General features: G+C 27.6%; 2 protein-coding genes and 3 long non-coding RNA genes across 5 annotated transcripts; 3 read left to right on the top strand and 2 right to left on the bottom strand.

The window, feature by feature from the left end:
* Positions 1-1,427: 1,427 nt before the first annotated feature.
* On the bottom strand, positions 1,428-2,531 carry LOC135141073 (uncharacterized). Its single transcript, XR_010282308.1, has 4 exons — positions 2,466-2,531; positions 2,200-2,354; positions 1,708-1,749; positions 1,428-1,492 (listed from the first exon to the last, which is right to left on the bottom strand). It is a non-coding gene; the product is annotated as an uncharacterized LOC135141073 (long non-coding RNA).
* Positions 2,532-3,487: 956 nt separating this feature from the next.
* On the top strand, positions 3,488-9,865 carry LOC135141103 (aspartate--tRNA ligase, cytoplasmic-like). The gene is made up of 15 exons (XM_064071957.1): positions 3,488-3,614; positions 4,148-4,193; positions 4,891-5,066; positions 6,130-6,256; positions 7,005-7,105; positions 7,215-7,301; positions 7,486-7,527; positions 7,578-7,627; positions 7,719-7,779; positions 7,833-7,919; positions 7,975-8,045; positions 8,108-8,222; positions 8,285-8,389; positions 9,254-9,355; positions 9,804-9,865. Exons 2-15 carry the CDS (start codon positions 4,174-4,176, stop codon positions 9,863-9,865), a joined length of 1,206 nt encoding a protein of 401 aa, XP_063928027.1. The 5' UTR covers positions 3,488-3,614; positions 4,148-4,173.
* A 3,291-nt stretch (positions 9,866-13,156) lies between these two features.
* LOC135141071 (uncharacterized) lies at positions 13,157-14,052 on the top strand. The gene is made up of 4 exons (XR_010282307.1): positions 13,157-13,218; positions 13,356-13,460; positions 13,560-13,664; positions 13,768-14,052. It is a non-coding gene; the product is annotated as an uncharacterized LOC135141071 (long non-coding RNA).
* A 130-nt stretch (positions 14,053-14,182) lies between these two features.
* Positions 14,183-15,202, top strand: LOC135141153 (uncharacterized). Its single transcript, XR_010282341.1, has 3 exons — positions 14,183-14,495; positions 14,550-14,615; positions 15,120-15,202. It is a non-coding gene; the product is annotated as an uncharacterized LOC135141153 (long non-coding RNA).
* A 535-nt stretch (positions 15,203-15,737) lies between these two features.
* LOC135141072 (ankyrin repeat domain-containing protein 1-like) lies at positions 15,738-16,846 on the bottom strand. Its single transcript, XM_064071925.1, has 5 exons — positions 16,805-16,846; positions 16,551-16,716; positions 16,154-16,213; positions 16,034-16,102; positions 15,738-15,969 (listed from the first exon to the last, which is right to left on the bottom strand). Exons 1-5 carry the CDS (start codon positions 16,841-16,843, stop codon positions 15,776-15,778), a joined length of 528 nt encoding a protein of 175 aa, XP_063927995.1. The 5' UTR covers positions 16,844-16,846; the 3' UTR covers positions 15,738-15,775.
* Positions 16,847-20,949: the final 4,103 nt, after the last annotated feature.

Below are 20,949 nucleotides of genomic sequence, written 5' to 3'. Positions count from 1 at the left end.
ATTGAGAGAAGTTTTACTATTCTAATAATTTTTTAAAAAAGGTATAAAGTGAAAATATAAAAATAATTTGCCTAAGTTTATTTTTAATGAATCTTTATAAATTAAAAAAACACAATTTTCTCTATAAGTATATATAAAAAGCCTTTGGGGGCCCACTTTGTTAATTGCGGAAATCATTAGGCTAAAAAGTGTTTTAAAAAGTAAACATCAAAACTTTCTTAAGGGGGGAGAGGGGAATGAGGGTTGCTAAATCTTTATTTCTTAAGGCATTAGTGCAAATGTAAAAAGTGTAAACGATCTGATGCCTTTATTAGAAAGAAGAGGAAAAAAAGTTGCTTATAAATTTTTATTTGTTTAGGAATCTAGGTAAATGTATGGATTGAAAACTTTTTACTGGCTTAATAAAAAAGTTTCTAAAAACTAATTCCTTTAGACATTCGCCAACAACTTAAATAAAATTGGTTTAAGTGAATCCCTCAAAGTAATAATAGCCGTTTGAAAAGTACAATAAATTTTTTTTTTAGCTTTTTCCAGGTGGTGCCATACACAATGACCGGTATATCTTCAAAAAAAACTCTAAAACTTAAAATAATAAACTTTTGTTTGAATAAATTTATGATATTAGTCAGTTGAGGAATATCCAAACTAACAATTTCTGCTTTTTTGTTAATTTGCGCCATACACAATTGGCAGATATGGCTAAAAGAAAAATCTTTAAAACTCAATAAATTTTTGAGTGAAATATTTTTTTTAAATAAGAATAATTATTCAAAAAATATATATACTATAAGCATAAACAAGTTAAATAAAACTTTTAATAAATAAAATGTCTTTAATTTTCTTGCTAATGTACTGTGAGGACCTCCTTTTAAAGCTAGTACTTATAGGTATATACATACTTTGTAGCTGACTCTTAACTTTAATAAAAGTTTATCATATGCTCATTCGGCGCTGCTCATTCTGAGGTGTAATTTATACGTAAACAGGCAAAACTTTATACTACAAGAAAAATCTCGTCATCCAAAGTTTAGTAAATGTTAAAAATTTTTAAAAGACTTATATATTAAAATATTTCTCAAGTGGAGCCTAACATTCAAAAATATTATATTATCGTTAAACTTCTACCAAAAAAAGTAGAAGTCCGTATTTATTGACGCAATAAACAAATATATTTTCTTTCTATAAATAATTTCAAGACCATATTAATTCTTTATTATATACTTATTAAACGTTTTTTCTACAAAAATATATCGTAAAGGCAAAAGAACAAGAAAAATAATAAATTTTCACTTCTGCTTAGTAGTTTCTCATAACTCTATCAAGAATAACACAAACTTTACTAGTATCATAAAGCTAGAAGGATTAGTGTTCTTCACTAATGTAAATATTTATTTTCCAACTTATTCAATAAAATCAAGAGGTGTTTTTTTCTCTTCGTTCTTCTTCAGATTTAAGCCAGTTGTCCAAAATGATTTTAGGACGCTCCGTACGCCTTATAACAGAGAAAAATTATTTTCTTAAAAAAACTAATGTTTAACAAAGAAGCTTAAACTCTGTAAGTTCAGTAGATTACATTTGATAGTGGCAAAGAAGTAGTTAAAGTCATATAAAGGTATAACTACAAAGAAAAAGTAAAAAAAAAATTTAACAATATATTAATAAATTTTTAACAAAAACAAGATAACTGGAAAAAGAGCCAGTAGCAACCTGTAGTTTTCGACATACTGCTGAAATATATCTTCCGTGGCACTATAATAATTTAAATAATCAATAATATAATAAACCTACTATAAATTAAATTATTTAAAAAACTATCTTTTATATAAAATGTTATTACTAATTTCAAACTTTATTACTACTAAAAAAGCGAGTATCAAGAGCGCTAACATTTCTTCCTGTTATAATATATAAATTTGTTTCCTCTTTTGATATTGTACCAAAAATTGAAATTGTAGCAATGTAAACGTTTACTTTACAACTTTTAAGATTATTTATATAAGAAATTAACTAAAATACACGCTTAAAAACCTAAATCTATTTCCAATTTACTTTATTTACTTTGAATAGTTAATTAGTTATAAAAACTTACTCAAAAGCTCGAAATTAAATAATTATAAAAATATTTATTAACTTATAACAAAATTATTGTTAATATATTAATTATAAATTATAATATTCACATATGAATACGTAACATACTAAGCTGCTAAACATTCCGTTAAGTCAAAATAGAGAGATTTGCATCTTAGCCCGCCGGATAACTTATTGTTATTAATACAATCATTAAAAGCAATAAACTTTTCTGTACAAAGATGCTGAGCGTATTCTCTCAATCTATCTCTAAGAAACCTTTCCTGAATCAAATTTAATTTAAAATTGGACTTTAATAATAGTTAAGTTAGCTTTATATAACAAAAAACAATGTAAGGAAATTTATAAAAAGCTAATTACTAGTAAAGATAAACCTCACTCAAAGTTAAAGGCTTTTGCACTAATTCGTTTATATATTCTTTGTAAGTTTCAGCTTTACTTTCAATGTTCGGCATTATAACAAAAAAAAAATTGCCTAGTACTTCCTTTTTAAATTTTAAGGAAGCAATGCGGTTATTGGCTAATTTGTAATTCACGAGGCATTCTTATTTCTTAAATATTTAAGCTGTGGATTTTTTGTTTTTATTGTTCAATTCAAAGATGAGACTTGAGGAATTAGAGCTTAATATAAAATCTTTAGGAAATGAAATAAGAACTCTAAAGTTGGAGAATGCTAGTAAACGTATTGTTTTTTGTTTTTTATTTTTAAACTAAATGTTTTGAAAATAGTAGTCGTAAATTAGAATTATTATATAAATTAATTATTTTTCTGGTTTAATTTATTTATAGAATATATTATTAGTATACTTATTATGATAGTTAATAGTGTATTTAAAAAAACTTTAAATTATTCAGAGGTTATTGATGATAATGTCAGAATATTACTATCCTTAAAGCAACAATATAAAGAAAAAGCTGGTCATGAATTTAAAAATTCTGACTCCTCTTCTTCTAAAGATAAAAAGAAGTATTATAATTATTGTATAAATATATATTTTATAAAGTTTATTTTTTTTAAACTAGTGCAGAAGCAAAGTCTGGCCCAAGCCAGAAAGAGATAAGAAAATTAAAGCGCCAGCAACTTGAATCTGCTGCAAAAGCTAAAAAGCTTGCAGAACTCGAAATTAAAAAGGAACAAGAGTTTGCTAATGTTTTAATAATAAACTTCGAATATTATATTATTATCGAATATTATAGTTTTAACTATCAAACTTATAAACAGAACTCTTTTTTTACATAATTTAAATTTTTTTTAAATTATTCCCTTATTAGGATTATTCTAAAGATCGTTATGGAATGGAGCCATTTTGTAAAGAAGTTAAAGATTTAGGTTTTATCCTTTTTATATATATGAATTAGTGTTAATTACTTCGTAGGATTGAGTTTAGTTTATATTGATGAAGTTCACAACCACGTTGGGAAGACTATCCATCTTCGTGCCCGGATACATAAATCTCGTGCATCCGGAAAACAATGTTTTATTATTCTAAGGCAAAAGTTTGAGACTATTCAACTTTTTGTCGGTACACAATTTATTTTTTTTAATTTTTATAACCTACATTACTTTAATTTTGTACTACTTTTTGTTATAATTCACAAAACTTTTTATTGTAATTTGTTATTGAGTTTATCAAAGTTTTAGAAATCTAATAAAGATTATTAAAAAGCATATCTAAAATACTTAAGTTATATAATATCAATAATATACTGAATAAAAAGTTCTTAATTACTTGTCAGCCGTTAATTATGATGTTTACTCATAATCTCTCCCTTGTTGAGTTAATTTTTTCGTTAAGTATATTTTGGTTATACTTTAAATATATCTGTTTAAATTTTTTAATAAAAAGTAATAAAAAATGAGTAAACAATTAATTTAATTTTTTTCAATATTATTACTAGTTTACAAAGATAATTTTAAAAATAAACCTCAATTAGATCTTTTTGGTTCATAATTTTCTTTAATTTTCTAATCAATATAAATTTTATTGGAAAAATTTATAGTTTTATTTTTTGAAGATTCTTTCCTTTAAGTCTAGAGTAATAAATATTTCTTTAGGCGTGAGTAGCGAAGTGAGTCCGGCTATGGTATCCTTTTGCTCCGCGTATTAACATTTTTTTTACTTTTATTTCCCTATAAAACACCTTTTTAGATTTAAAATTTATAAAAGTTATACTATTCATTTGCTTTAGAAATTACTTTAGCAGTATTTATATTTATTAAAAAATCTCTTTTTTATAAGAATTTTGAAATAAAAATTTTTTTAAGGTCATATTTATATAAAAAGTTGACTTTTTGGAAGACTTCTAAGAAATTTTCTTTTCTTTTTATTTTTAATGTGATGAATAAATTTAACCAAGTTTGTTTATTGCTGACTTGTTTTTAGTGATATGATCTCACTGTATAATTATGAAGTTAAAAAAAGTTAAATTTAGGATCATACTTTTATTGGAAACAAATTTTTTACTTATATAATTTGAAGTTTGAGTTTTTTTTTATTTTAAGGTTTCAAGCAACTTTGCGGTCATTACTTTTATAGGCAATAAAAAAGTTCATTTACTTAGTGAGAAACAAAAATCTATAAAGTTTCTTTAAAAATAATTTGAAATCATTAATAATTATTATTACTTAGTTAAAGTTAAAGCGCATTAGAGAAATTTGCTAACAATTATTAAATTAATAATTTCTATTAAGTACTTCTTTATTTACTTTATATTATTTTGGAATTTTCTTTATTTTTTTTACTTGTGGATTTTTATAGACCAGTTTGTTTTTTTATATAAAATTATTTAATTTTCAAGGCTTCCTCGAGAAACTTTGCTAAGCATTGAAGCTGAAGTTGTAGGTCTTTCGCAATTCGTTGAGGACACCACTGTTAACAGTGTGGAGCTGAAGGCCAGAAAAGTATTTGTACTTAGCAGGTCGATCACTCCTCCCTTTTCTGTTGAAGATGCTTCCGTCTCAAATGCCAAATTAGGTAATATTTGCACCAGTATATGCGAAAGATTACTCAGTCCGGAAGATATTTCCATTTATTTGTGCGCTTTTGTTACTATTTGTTTTGCCTGCTCTTGTGCATTGTTGCGCGCTTTATATTTTATATTAATGTAAAGCCTTTTATTGGCTTATAAGCTTTTTTAAGAGTATATCATTGGTCTAAGCCTTTTTTACGTGGCCAATAATCTTACAACATTCCCTTTTTATTTAATATTTCATTTTTTTTCATTGAAAAAACCTAAAAAAGAAAATTTTGCTACAGTAATCAGCATAAACTTTGTTTTATTACATAATATACTAACAATTAATAATTAAATATTTTATAAAAATAATATGTAGCTTCTGTTCACTGTAATTTGTGAGCGCATAAATATGAAATGCAATGAATAATTAAGTAATAACGTGTTGTAATTCTATTAGCCACTTTAAAAGCTTGGAGCAATGGCGCATCCAGAAAGGCGGAATTATTATAATGAACAGAAACTAATAAATACTTATCAAAAAGTTCTTGTGTAATAGTGATATTCATTTCTACTGTAAATATTATATAAAGTTTATGCGGATTACTGTAACAAAGTTTGATGGTAAAAATTTTTAAGAAGTCATTTGTCCATTGCTTTAAAACAACATCTGATTCGTGGATAATATTTATGCTTTTTATAACATTTAAAAAAATTTACTCATAAAAGTTAATATAATTGATTGGCTGCTGTTAGTTAATAATATTTTTTTATTTATACTGAAATCTATTTTTTTTTAAAAAGAATTTTAGTACGCAAACATACTCGTTTCTTATAGACAATAGTGTCATAACATTTTTTGTAGGTTTAAAAAAAAATAATAAGTAACTAAATTTTCAGTTAAATATATATGAAGTAAACTTTTAATATAGAATAAAATTTATCTTATATACTTTTTTTATTTTTAACTTTTAACTTTTCCTGTAAGCCCTCTTATATACTTTTTATCGTTAATGTGGGGCCGCCCATACGGTCTAGCCACTCTTCTATTATTATTTTGCTTTCCACATTTCCTTATGATAGAAGAGCAGCCCTTCTACCACCCGATACACCAGGACGTTCGTTTGGACAATCGTATTATTGACTTGCGCACCCCAACAAACTTGGCTATATTCAGACTTCAAAGTTCTGTTTGCACTCTTTTTAGAGAGTACAGTAAATTATATTACTTCATATTTAGTGTATTTTTATAGTTTTCTTTTATCATGTACCTTTTATCTTCAAGATTTCTTGTCACTCAAGCTTGTATATTTTGGTTTTTCTTATAGCACGGGGTTGGATAAATATTATCCAATAATTAAATTTTTACCTTTTATTATAATATACATTTTAATATAAACCTAGTAATGATTTTTATATATAAATTTTTTATTATATGAACAACTATAATACTTTTATGCAATAATTTCTTATTAGAAATTTATATTAACTTTACAATATTATGTTGTATTTTAATAATTTTATGTAGAAAATGAATTTTTTTCATAAAGTATTGATAAAAACTTATGATGATATTACAACCTTACCATTATAACTTTCAATACTTTTTTTTGTAAAAATCCAATTTTTATAAAAATACTTTTAAAAATTTTTTAATGCTATCATAATATTACTTGATGCCTTTTTTCTCAAAGATATAAACTTATTCACCAAAACTTATATGGGCATTAAAATATTATTATAATAACTTTTTGTACTTCTTCATAAAATGTTAACTTTTTATAAATAAATTTGTAAAACTTTCCAATGATATTAAATATTATAATAAATAACTTAAAGCTGAATAAAATTAATCTTTTAAATAAACTATGATTAGGAGCTTATAACTTAAAGAAAAAATTTTGTAAACATAACTTTTTTCCATAACTTTTATTTTTAAATTTCTCCCCCTTTTTAAGGTTTCTTCTTAGCAAAGGATTTACTGAAATTCATTCTCCTAAAATTATTAGCTCTGCTTCTGAAGGAGGCGCCAATGTTTTCAAGTTGGATTATTTCAAAGGTTTCGCATTTCCTATAATTATTATTATTTATGTTTTATTTAAGTTAATATCAATTTTATTATATATTAATATTAATACTTATTATTATTAAGTAATTATTATTACTAGGTAGCGCCTTTCTAGCGCAGTCCCCCCAGCTTTATAAGCAGATGGCCATTTGTGCAGACTTTGAGAGAGTTTTTGAAATAGGTCCAGGTGAGACCGCTTTTTTTTTAAGTGAATACTAAACTTTTATTGCATTGCGTTAAAAGTATGAACCTTTGATTATAAATACTCCTATTATTAAGAAATAAAATTTACTTCCATCCAATTTTTGTGGTGAACACTAACAATGATAGCAATAATCATAATTTTAATAATAATAACTACTTTTTATTAGTTTTTCGAGCCGAAGACTCTAATACTCATCGCCACTTGACAGGCTCGCGCATTTTTTTTTTGTTTATTTTTATATTTTTAGTTAATATTTAGAATTTACTGGACTTGACTTGGAAATGGAAATAAAAGAACATTATCACGAAGTATTTTTTTATTATTATTTTTTTTTATTGTTTATTGAATTTCGTATACTTTTTATTATTACTATTAACCTTTTTTTTTACTATTGTTAAGGTTATTAACCTTTTGGGAGAGTTATTTATATGTATATTTCGAGGCCTTGAAGAGCGTAACGGTAAAAAAAAGTTATTATGATGTTATGATATAGAAAATTTTATATTGTAATAGAAAAAGAGTTGAAAATAATATCTTATCAATTCCCTTTTGAGCCTCTTAAGTATCGCAATCCTCCTCTTATCTTGAACTTTTCAGAAGGCTTTTATTATTATTATTATTTATTATTGTTATTATTGTTATTGTTATTCTTCAGGAGTTCAAATGCTGAACGAAGCAGGATACCCTATGGACCCTTTTTCAGATTTATCAACTGCTCATGAAAAAGTGTTACTTTCACATTCACAACTTTTATTTTCATCTTTTTTCTCTCTAATTTTTTTATTAAGATTTTAGGGAAACTCGTGAAAGATAAATATCAAACGGATTTTTATATTCTTGACAAGTACCCTCTCGCTGCCCGTCCCTTTTACACGATGCCTTGCCCGACCGATCCTAAATATAGTACTATTACCATTTATTACCATTTATATTTATTATATCCATTATATTTATTGTTTTATTAGGCAACTCCTACGATATGATGATTCGAGGCGAAGAAGTGCTTTCCGGTGCGCAGCGAATCCACGATTCCGAATTACTAACGGAAAGAGCTAAGCTTCACGAGATTGGTAGATAAATTTATTTGAAATAAGCTGAACTTATTTTTGTGCGTACTGTCGTACTTTGGGCTTTTTTTTTTTACTATTGTTGTTTATTATAATATTATATAAAGTCGGTATTACTACCCTATTTTCATAGCCAACCTTCCGTTGCTTCACTAAATATTATCTTTTTATATGAAAGAGTTACAACTTTTTAAGTATTTGTGTGAACAGCGCAATATTATATTTCGGGAAAATTCTAGCAATATATAGGTATCGTCATAATAAAGGTAATAGAACAGCCCGCTTGGTTAGCTTGAGGACTGAAGAAGATTAGGAGGTCATTAAGGAAGAATTATCACTTGGTACTGTAAACCAATGAGACTATGCTTTGCTTCCTTCTAGCGCACAAGTCTATATGATTTGTGTAGTATACCAGCTAATTAGCACATGTAAGGCCATTATTTTTTTTACAAATCACATGTTTGTGCCTCATTAAAAAAAAATTAGAAAACTTTATAAAATCCCTATTAGCCAGTAATTATGCAGTAAACTTTCTTTAAAGCTTCCTCCCAACTTTTTGGTTGTAAATATGTGTAGTTGTCCATGCGCCGTATAGCTGGCTAATCGCAGCCCTTCAATTACTTTCGCACAGTTTTTATTAGTGTATTATTTATGATAATGAATATTAGTTATATATTTTGGGTTAATAATAGGCTAAACTTATATATACTAATAATAGTAAGAAGGGTAGTTACCTTTATTTTTTGAATTATATTTTTATATATATTTTTTCTTTTATATTTATTTTTTATAGATATGTTTTTAACTTTTTTTGATCAGGATAACTTTTATATATAATTTTTTTTAATTTTTATTTTTATTATATAGATATTTCAAAAATTAATAGTTATATAGACTCATTTAAGTACGGCTGCCCTCCTCATGGCGGCGGCGGAATTGGCCTTGAAAGAGTTTTGATGCTTTATTTGGGTTTATTATTATTTATTTAATAATTTATTTATTTATTTATTATTATTATTATGGTGTTAATTATGATTTCAATAAACTTTTTGTTTTACTTTTGATTTCTTTGAAATAAAATTTATTTATTCTTTTCTATATATTATTTTTATTTATAAAAATCTTGTAAATTCAGTTTTAACTTGGATAAATATTTTTAAAGAATCTATAATAAATTTTAGTAGGCTGATAAATATTTTTTTACTTTAAATTAAAGTTATTATTAATTTTCTTATATACTTTTTTATTATAATTAGAAAAACTTTGAACATTTTATAATAATAAAAAATATTTAAATTTTTTTTAGAAATCATAAAAAATAAAACGTAGCTAAAATATAGTTTTTTTAAAAAACTTAACTATTTTATTTTTAAACTAATTTTTTTAACCTTTTTTTATTACTATTATTTCTTTCTAGGTTTAAACAATATTCGGAAAACTTCACTTTTTCCCCGAGATCCAAAAAGAGTTACTCCTTGAAACTAACAAAATTTAAATTTTTAATTTATAATAAAGTATTTCTGTTTGGAAGTTTTAATACCACTTTTTTTATAAAAGTTATGAAGGTTTTTATTATTTATTTTAGTGTCTACATAAGAATTCTATATAAATTAAAAATAATATTTTTTGTTATACACGAGATAAAATAATTAATAATCCAAAGGAAAACTTGTATAACTTTTCAAGTGAAAGGTTGGCGATTTCTCACAATATTTTTTTTTAAATTTTTTTTCGAATTACAAATTGTATTCATTTATTGTGGTTTATAACTTTGTAACTCGGAAATCTAACCTTAAGAAGTTAAGCAAAATAAGTTTTACTATTAGTGCACTACTTGGAAATTTAAACAAGTTTGAAAAGTTAGAAATTTAATTTAAAATTTTTTTTAAATTAATTTCTTTAGTCTTTAAAAGATGAAATATATTATCATGAAAGCCAGTAGGATAGCGCCTAGTAAACGGTATGGTTTTCCACGTGCGGCAAGGCCACGTGGAAAGAAAAAGTTGTATATTAGCGAGTTTAGCAGGTTTTGCCCAGCTTCTTTTCTTTCGGAGGTTTCGCTTGTTGCATAAAAGTTATTAATGGAGAATGTGCGTTACTTATTAAAGACTTCGCATGTGAGTTCCACCGAAGTTGAGCCGCAATTGCTAACTAACATTTCCAATGAAATTTACGAAGGCTATAAATTACTTAGAAATATTCTTGTATATTTATATTTAGTAGTATTATGAGCTCACTTTATTGCTTATCGTCTGGCCTTCTTTTTTTTATTAAGAACTCCGACTCGTTTAACTACAGAAGATTTATAAAAAGCTTAAGCACGTTTTCAGTCGACCAGTTATCTTCGTATAGTGCAAGCGAAAAAGTATCAAAAACTTTGTTTATACTTTTTTTCTCTTCTTCCTTTATAAATTTATTTTTTAGATATCAGCGCTTCTCCAAGATGATCCTTCTTTAGTTAATTTATGGAATTTATATCTCCACTCTGAATTAAATGGGGGTAACGCCTAAAGTTAAAATTTAGGATGCACTTAGTTCATTTTATTAATTTATCTCTACAGATGTTGATGTTTCCTGTTTAAAAAGGTTTTTAACTAAAAGTTTTATCATTTAATTTTGATAGCTCCTTTTCTAAAGATCTTTTACGGAAGATTCTACACAAAAGAATTACTGTAAGATAATGAATAAATCAGTTTTTGAAAAACTGTTGTTTGAAAAGTTAAAAGTTTCTATTAAAGATCCTTTGGTAATTCTTCCTACAGTTTTGTTATAGTGAAAACCAATAAAATTTTAATAAACAAAGAAAAATTAAACTTCTTTGCTTTGTTATAATTTCTGACATTTTCTTTTTTTAAGGTTTTTCAGAATTTTATCAAATGCTTGAGTTTTTTTGAGTTGAAACTTATTACCAAAAAAGAATTTATACAAATTACAAAAGATTTTTTCTACACACAAAGCCCTTCTTTCTACGAAGAGTTTTCATATTACATTCAGCTTGTTGAAGATCTTTTCTGCTCAACTGAAAAAAGTTCTTATCTAAGTGATAAAGAAAGACTTGGCTCATATAAAATTATAACTTTGGTAATTTATTTTGACTTGAATAATTTATTTTACTTTATTAATATTAGAACATTCAAATAAAAGTTTAGTTTTTTTTTTATTCTAAACTTCAACATGTAATAAGAATGTTGTTTAGTTATAAAAGAACAAAGAAATTCATATATTTATTTAAAAAAGTACTATTTAGTTTAAAGGAGCATATAAAAAATTTGTTAAACTTTTTAATAATTTCAGATAGTAATAAATCTTTAATAAATTTAGTTAAATTAAAAGTGAGTTTCTAGAACATCTGATCTAATTTTTAATAACTTTTCAGGAAGCTTCTAAGAGAAAATGCACTGGTCAAACCGAACTTGATAGATCAGTTTTGAATCAAGAGTGGGAGTGTTCATCCTTCAGCTCTGAAGTTTTCTTTTTTATTATTATAATCTTATTATCTATTAATTATTATCAAAACTAATTGATAGGAATTATAATATTAATCTGGAAACATTATTTAATATTTAAAACGTTACTTAATTTTATTTTCAATTTATATAGAAATATAAAAAACATAATATAAATATGCTTTCTTATTTTTTTACTGGAATTTTATAATTATTATTTAAAGTAAATTAAAAAAAAATCATAATAAATTGAGATTAAATTACTTTTTCTTAAAACTTTTATTAGTAAAATATAAGGAAAAGTTTTTTAATTATAAATCTTTAATTCACTTACAACTTTTTTTTTATATATATAGCATATTAAATATATTTTTTGCTACTAAAGTTAAACCTAATTTGGTCTGTAATTATATTATAGTAATAATAACTTACTAGGCAGACGGAAACACTTTCTAGAATTCTAGTGTATATTTAAATTATAATTATTATTTAATAAATAGTTTAATAATTTAATTATTTATCTGGGATTTTATTTTTATATTTCCGACACGGATATAAAGGACCAACAAAAATTACCGCTTACTGCATAATTTTATTATTTGGTTTTTAATTATATAATAATAATAATAATAATAATAATAATAATAATAATTACTAGAAAGACGAATCTTTTATAGCTCATAAGAAAAATCAATATGAAGAAAGTCTTTTTGATTGTGAGGATGAACGTTACGAATTTGATATGGGCAAGTCCCTTTTTTTTTTGCTACTTATTATATTCAAATTTATAAAAAGAAAGTTTTTTACTTTTCAATATCACTTAAAAAGTCTACTAAAATGTTTTGTTTCCTCGTTAGTCGCACTTTTATATTTATATTATAAAAATCATTTTTATCAAAAATATTATTTACGTTTGTGGACGAACTTGTAGTTTTTTTAAATAATGAGCATTAAATATTCTATACATTGACTAAGCGGTATATATTATTACTATGTTATAGCTATTAAAATTTTGCAATAATATTATATATACTTTTTATATTTTTAAGGCTACTAAGTTTTTTACGTTTTTTTAATCACTTTTCTTTTTCTTTTTTATTATATATATAAATATTAGAACCTTCAAATAGTTTATGAAACTAAACTTTTTGTGGTTTTTAATTAATACTATTTTATAGTTATCAACTTATAAAGTTTACCTTATTTTTAGTTTTATTCGCTTACCTTAACATATGCTCACCATTGGCAGTTTTTTCCGCCAACCAAAAAACAATTAATTTTTTTGAAAAAATACTGAAAACTTTAAAAGGAACGAACAAAGAAAAGGCTAAAAGTTTATTACTTGAATTGACATCTAAAAAAAACTCGTACTTTTTATATTTACAGGTTGTATTATTTTTTTTAGGCTTCATTATTATATTCTTATTGCTGGTATTAAAAAAGTTTATTCCTATTACTATTAAAAAGTTTTATAATCTTTTATAGTTTTGTATGTAATGTAAATGTTTTGTTTTTCGTTTTAGGCGCTGAAGCGTTTGTACGGCGTCAATGCCCTAAAAGTTATCGAAAAAATTATAGAAAGTCCTCTTATAGCTGTAGAACTCGTTATTAAACGACTTTGTTTTGCTGTACGTCTTTTTGTCACCTTCGGCTTTCTTTACTGTTTAGTAATAATGATAATAATAATAATACTGCTGGGAAAAGTTAATAATATTTGTTTAATGCAGCAAAGCGAATGGGAAAGGCATCGAATTTCATATGTTAAAGCATGGCGAAAAGTCGATAATGAAAATTATTATCGCTCTCGAGACCACCAGTTTATAATAGTCAAAGTTAAATACATTATATACAACTTATGTATATATTTTTATGAATAAGCGGATATTACAAATTTTTTTACTTATTTTTATTTATTTCTATATAAATTTATTTCAGGAAACACTTGAAACAAAGTTTTCTTCAGCACAACTACTTTTTGAGTGCGATTGTCTCCTTTTTGAGCGTTTGACTGACAAGCAGTCAACTTGTTTGCAGCCTCACTTTCGCATGTCTTTTAATAACTCTGAAATATTTGCACATTGCATGAGGCTGCTACAGTTGGTAGTAAGCAAAACCCACAAAGGCGACGATTCTTTTCTTTTAAAGGATTATACCACTTTAAATAATTATTTAGAAAGTTGTAATAATAATAATAACCTTCACAATAAATTTGATAATTGTAAGCGACTACCAGATTTTGTAGATGCACAATTTATAGAATTATTGGGGTTTAATTCTCCAACAAAAAAAAATACTGAATCGCCGCTGACAACTTTTTATGAGACAGAAACCTTTTATTTGTTTTTTCGTTATTTTCAGGTGCTAACTGTGTTCTTGATTTAAATATTTTTAATATTTCTATAAAGATTTTATACGAGCGCTTAAAATTTGCGAAAGAGTTTTTCGATAAAGAGAAGTATCCCGAAGAAATTTTGTTAGGTGACGAGTCGCACCTGACGGCAAGTAGTGCGCGATTTGAATCTGAATTTCTGCTCTCGCTGCGCTCATTTATAAATAAAGAAGTTGACCAGCAGACGTACGAAGCCATCATCCGACAACTGTTTTTCCTGCACGCCCATCAAGTCCTCCCTCTTGAATTTGTTACTATGAAACTGTTGAATTTGGTATATTTTAACTAATTAGATATGTTTATTCTGTTTAGAAATGTTGTTTGTAAGACTGAGCAATCACGTGATCAACTTGGCTACTCTGGAGATCTTGTCAGGAAGTTTATGTTTACTTTTGTAAGTTGCTATTAATTTAAGACTACTTTAGCGCGACATTCGTTTTCGGTTAGATTTTAAGTATAGAGGTTACTAATATTCAAATATTGGCACCTCGCAAGATTACTTTTTTTTGTTAATAATGATTTTATAAGTAAGCAATGTCGGTGGTGTCTTTTCATGCCCCATATCCTACTATAGTTGCTTATTAAAACCCCATTGGCTCTAGCTGAGACCAGAATGTTTGCAACCATGAGATTTTATTATAATAAAGTTAGCAACGCCAGTATTAATCATAAATAGTAGGACTTTGGCAATGCTATTGTGGTGGATTGTGGTAGTAATCTTGGTTGGCTCACAAACATTCTGGTTTTATAGGGAATTACTTTAGAAATTAGACATCTTCACTTTGTTTTCGAAAAATCATAATATTGATAGAATCTGTTAGAATTAAGAAAGTGCATTGCCTTTACTATTTTGCAGCTTTAGTAGCTTCTTCATTACACTTAATTTATTTTCTTATAGAACTCTTCCAATCATACGCTCGATATAACACTAATCGAGAAATCGCCGTTGCGTCTGTGAATTACTGCACTAATAAAAAAAAGGCACCAAAGCGCACTTTTTTTTTATTAATGTCTGCTATATTGCGTTTATTTAGTAGGTAGAACTATAAACCCTTAAGCTTTATAACAATTTTTAATTTAGTTGAGTTTTACTTGTAGAGAATTTAGTTTTCTCTTTTTTTTAGCGTACATTTTATAAACACTCCTTTTCTTAATGATATTCCACGATATGGGTGTTATAATAACTACTAAAAACGTCAAATATGCGGCATTGCAGCACTATAATTTTAGTATAATTTATTTGAGACGAGCATCCGCTTTGCTCCGTTACTAAATAGTTTCTGCCAACCATTAGAAATACAAAGCCTCACAGTATGTCAAACTTACTTTACTTAACTTTTCACGCGTTAACATTAATACTCGTTAAAACTTAAATTTATTTTTATTTAACCGATTTACCTTTTTTTATTATTATTAACTTTCATTAAAATACCAAAAGCATTTTATATTTCAATGAAAACTGACCAAATTTTTGTTTAGCTTCATTTGTAAATTATAGTGTTCGTAAAGATTTCGCAACTTTTAGAGGAGGTAAGATTTCTATAATTAGCTTGTTTATAGTAAAATGCACTTCGAAGACTTCTTTTTCTCGCCCAGCATATTCGCAATTTTGTGGTGATTCAGCTCTAAAGCCAACCTCCCGGCTGTCTTACCCTCCCACAAGAGAGATTTATCGCTGCCGAACGTCATCAAGGCACTAACCATCTCCGCATTTCCGGCCTTGACTGCCAAATGCAGCGGAGAGGCGCCTACGGTGCAGCACGAAGCGTAACATGGCGCTGTGCGCAAAAAATCTATGATTGCTAAGGGTACCGGAAGAGGTCTGCTGGTTGATGTCGATGTTTTGCTTCATCAGAAAATCTACAATATACCTATTATTTCCTTTTTCGTGTTTTTAAAAAATTTAAATTAACTGGAGAGTGATAAGTATACCCAAAATAGCCCAGTGCAAACAATTACGCCGCGCATCATCTGCTGCATTAACGTTAGCGCCTAAGCATTTAAGGAGTTATTAAAAAAGTAAGATGTTTTTAAAAGTGTAATAGAAATTAAATAATTAACAAAGAAAAAACTTAAAGTCTACTTACTAAAATTGCTTTTAATTTAACTTTAAAAATAACTTTTATACTCTACGCTCGTTGAACCCGTTTAAAGATTTTAGCTTTTAGCTTTATGATTAAAAGAAATTGTTTCAGGTGTTTATTAGTATAGGAGAGATTTATATAATTTTTTTGTCATAGTATAAATGGAAATTTTTTTTAAATTGGGTGTGCGTAAAGTCACATTGTTTATTATCTCTAATTTATTTAAAGAAGGGAAAATATAATACCAAGAGAGATCAAATATTCCGCACATTTTATGACGTCCTTGGGATCACTGCTAGAACCACACGCCCGCATAAGCGGTGTTCTGTGCTGTGCACCCGGAACATCAGGATCAAACTTATTTTCCTTTTTTAAATCTTTAAAGGCTTCTTTTAAATCGGAAAGATTTCCCTACTCGACAGTAATAAATATTTTAATGTTTAAAAATATTTAATATACTGATTAAAATAATTTTTGTTTATAAAAAACTAAAACTTACGTTGTAAGCAGCTTTGTGCACAGGTAAATCACTGGGCATGACTTAATATATACATCTATTAGTAAAAAAGTTTAATTATTATACTGAATCATAGACACTAGGATTGATGTTACAATTAATAAACCTAAAGCTGTAAACTTAAAAAATATAACCAAATAAACAAAACTAAAACGGTATAATTTTTTGTTTAAGCGAGATTTATGGTTATGGTTTAAGTAAGCATGTTCTTTCCTAAAAACATAGAATTATCCCAAAAAATTTCAACAAGCTAGTTAACTTTAGATTCTCCCTTTTTTAATAAACTATTTAAGACGTGGTGTTTAGTTTTTCATTACCAGATTTTAACATCCATTACATTCGGGGTAATATCGTTACTTCCCTAATACGGTAATCATCACTTTCCTATCCACTGCTGAGCACACTGAAAGTGAAGATAGGGCTGCCAGATCCCATACTTACGGTAGGGAGGGCTATAATAAGTTTGGATTTAAATAGTAATACTTACACTTGAGTTATTATGTACGTGTGAGCTGCAGTTGATCTCATTTTTTTATTATTACTAAAGTTTATAATTGTATATTTAACAGGAGTAGGTTGGAGTTCCAGTAAAATTAAAGTCAATGTATAAGTAAAAAATTTTCTTGTGCTCAGGTCTATCTAATAGCAGTTATAATTGATATAGCTGGCAGACAAATAGTCAGGGCATGGGTCTCAAAGGAGGCCTAGTCTTGCTAAGTTAGATAGTAGAAAGAATAAAATAGAGGGTTTCCACTTTAACATCGACTATTTCCAACTTTTAGTGTTTTATAGTCTTCAAAACTCATAATTCTACCACTTAAGTAAAAAACTGTTAATGTAAGATAATTTTGATCTTTACCGTTTAAATTTACGTTTCCTTAATAATTTACTTTGCGACACAGAAAAAGTTAGTTTAGTCTGCTAAAGTCCGCATATGCATCAAACAACAAATTAATGATGTGGGCATTAGTGTAAATTTGGGAAGCTTAAAAAAAACTCTCTGCCATTGCCAGATATCATATTACCTAAGTATACATCTAACGTGTCAGCTCTAGATTTTACACGACTAGATCGTCGGCAAAACTTTAACTTTAAAAAACATCTCTGCTTAAGATAATAAAACCGCTCAAAAGTAGGTTATCCAAATCCAAGGGGGCTTAAAGTCCCAGAATAAGCCGTCTTCCCCTTTCTCCAGGCCTAGTTTGCTTAATATATGAAACCCCTTCTTATTGTCAATGCGTACTCATTTAACACATGTTTTAAATTTCGTTAGATTTTACCAAAGAAAGGATTTATTAAATGTTTTTATTGCCTTGAAAATTGCAAGGAATCAAGTATTAACAACAACACACGGTGAAAGCTGTTTAAGCCAAGTCTCCTTCACCTCCATTTTTTATGCTATATAATTTCTACTCTCGCAACAACATTTTAGATAAATAAATTTAAAAGATTTTGCATTTGTATAAACCAGGAAATAGGCTACGCACATAAATAATTAATTTATTATCTAGTAGTTTTGTTGACCAAATATCAAGCTTTTAATAAATATGCAAGAGAAAAAGAAGTGCTTGTGCCATATGCCCCTTTCTTTCTACAAGCTTATAAAAACTTGAAGCTGGAAGTTAAGGGGGCTTTTACAAATTTATTTATAATCTTTTTAATTACTTTAGGACTTTTATTGGTTACTACAACTTCCAGTGTCAATGGACGCAACAGTTTCATTGTATGCATTGTATTAGCGCTCTTTTTTATTAAATTAGAAGGGATTGTTAGGGTATAAAGAAACCATCAGTTTAAGCATAATACCTATTAACGTTCAGAGTATTCATAAACCGACAATAATTTTGTAAATGATATAAACTTTTCGCTCTATAATATGGTTTTCTTTCAAACTTTTACTTCATAAACAAATGCGGCTTATCATATTACAAATTTCAACTTGTTTAAAAAAACTCGACTAATTATAATTCTGTATAATCTACTAACTAATTGTATTTTTTGCATTTTTTTTAATTTAAATTATCTGGAAAAAAGGCTAACTATACAACTTCTATTATAGAACTACCGTTGTGAAGCTTTAATCTAGACTGTTTTAACCTAAAAGTTAATTATTTTTTATTACAGCCAGTTTCTACTGTAGTGAGGGCTTAAAAAAACTACTCGATCTGATAAAAGATTTGAAATCTTATACGCTTCCAACCATTGAGGCTATGAGAAGTTGTCTTGATCCCTATAGGGAGTGTCAACATTTACATCATAAATTATCGCTTGAATATATGAGTTGTGGGAATAAATAAAATATTTTTATTTCTGAAGCATTTTTAACAGCAGGTCGTGATGTTAATGAGTCCTGCATAAACCATGGAGCACCAAGGAATAACAACAGCAGACGGTTTTTGCATCCGAGTCTTCCACTATAGTACAACCACTCCAAGGTTTAAGTTTGTAATGCATAGCTAAAGGGCTCTTTTTACTTTTAGCGAACTAAAGGTTTTTAATTGCTAACTTAGCTTGTGACGAGCTGGTAACGTAAGCAAAAAAAATTCCACCTCCATATTCCGGGAAAACGGTTAATAGCTAGCGGAAATAACAGAAAGCTCGGGTTTGTGTTCACTCTATCGTATAGAAGTAAGTTTGCTCTTCAGCCATTAACCGAACCATATTAGAGAGCAATCATTATAGGTTTCCACCTTAAAGCTAAATAAGCGGAATTTGAGCGGGCATTTACAGCCTTATACCGCAAACCGTAATCGCTTGAAGTCGCCTTATATTTAGTTGACTGCCGTACGACCTCGCCACGGCTGCATAAGTCAAAGTCGCCGAATAATTTGCAAAATAAAGCTAAATTTGTTGTTCATGGAGAAAAAAACTTTTTTTTTACATAAAAAGGGATAAAGTTCCTGATATGTTAACGTCGGTTTACTAAAGAGGTAGTTAATGTGACGGCCCCACGAAGATAGCTTGTCGTTCCAAATACCCAAGTACATGACACCCGTGCATCCTGGGGCTGTTTGGCCGCACAGCGTTATAACAATCATTTCTTTTTATGTTCTCCTCTTCGCTAGAATTATAGCTTTACTCTTAAGCGGGTTAATTGTAATTTACCACTTTTCAAACCATACCTCAAGTGCGGAAACATACGTTTCCCCATATTTTAAAGCTATTAAAGGAGATTTGGAGCAGGCATACACATCCGTATCGCCTGCAAACGACGACAAAAAAGTTGAGGCATATACAGGTTTGGGTATGACCTAAAGCAAATTAGCTGGGAGATAGTAGCGAGCTTTGTGGGGCTCCATGGACAGTTTTTTTAGATGGGCTAGCTTTTTCCACTCTGACATAATATTCCCTTTGAGGCAGAAAAGACTGTAAAGGGAAAGGCAATCTAATTCCGTTGAAATTTTAGTGTGCCTACCCTGTTGAATGTTTTTTCGTCATCCATTACTAATGCACATGTTGACTTATCAGTTATTAAACCTTTTCGTGACGTGTCGGAAAAACGTAAAACCTGCTGCGTAGCAGAGTGACCCCTTCGAAACCTTTAGTATCAGACCAGTACTCTCCAAAACTTTCGTAATCGTTTGAGTATTACAGTTTCAGTCATTTTGTTAATATACGCCAAAAGAATTATAGGACAGTAGTCTTTAGAGTTTGAAGAAGGACTTTTTAAATTAGAAAGGCACACAAAAGCTGCCGTTTTTTATCGTTCAGGAAAAGTACATGACTCAAAAAAATAATTTATAAGTGAAAGTCAGGTCATTATTGAGAATGACGTTAAGCCGTAGGAACCTGGCGCTTTTTTTATACGCATAAGGTTTATAATTGATCTCACTTCTTTCGTAAACGGTATACTGGCAAGTCATATCTTCAGGATTACTACTGCTAATAGCGCTATTTTCGGTTGCAGAAGCTACTACTTTTGTGATTAGACAAGGACTAAATAACATTGCACTAAAACATTCGCCTTAACTATGTCGCCATAGGTATATTCGGCCTTTCTCTGAAGGGACAAAGGATGAAGTTTCTTGTGATTTCTTAAAGTTTGTAGTATATAGGATTTCTCGAATTTTAAGTTTCGAAATGTTTTAATTCTCAAGTTTAGTTGTGCAACTTAATGAGGCTTTTTT

Source organism: Zophobas morio, unplaced genomic scaffold (assembly GCF_036711695.1).
Source record: "Zophobas morio isolate AGI-343-1 ecotype UQ-CSIRO unplaced genomic scaffold, CSIRO_AGI_Zmor_V1 ptg000042l, whole genome shotgun sequence".
Lineage (NCBI taxonomy): Eukaryota > Metazoa > Arthropoda > Insecta > Coleoptera > Tenebrionidae > Zophobas > Zophobas morio.
Note: the sequence above shows the minus strand (reverse complement) of the source record. Positions and strands in the feature narration are given on the sequence as shown.

Bases quoted from the DNA above. Each gene is read 5' to 3' on its own strand.
- LOC135141103 (XM_064071957.1), top strand. From the start codon at position 4,174: ATGGTATCCTTTTGCTCCGC. The intron at 7,302-7,485 runs GTGAGACCGCTT...ACTTTTTATTAG, and splicing joins AGTTTTTGAAATAGGTCCAG to TTTTTCGAGCCGAAGACTCT. The intron at 7,628-7,718 runs GTATTTTTTTAT...ACTATTGTTAAG, and splicing joins TAAAAGAACATTATCACGAA to GTTATTAACCTTTTGGGAGA.
- LOC135141072 (XM_064071925.1), bottom strand. From the start codon at position 16,843: ATGCCCAGTGATTTACCTGTGCACAAAGCTGCTTACAAC. The intron at 16,103-16,153 runs GTATACTTATCA...AACACGAAAAAG, and splicing joins TTTGCACTGGGCTATTTTGG to GAAATAATAGGTATATTGTA. The intron at 15,970-16,033 runs GTACCCTTAGCA...GCTGCACCGTAG, and splicing joins CAACCAGCAGACCTCTTCCG to GCGCCTCTCCGCTGCATTTG.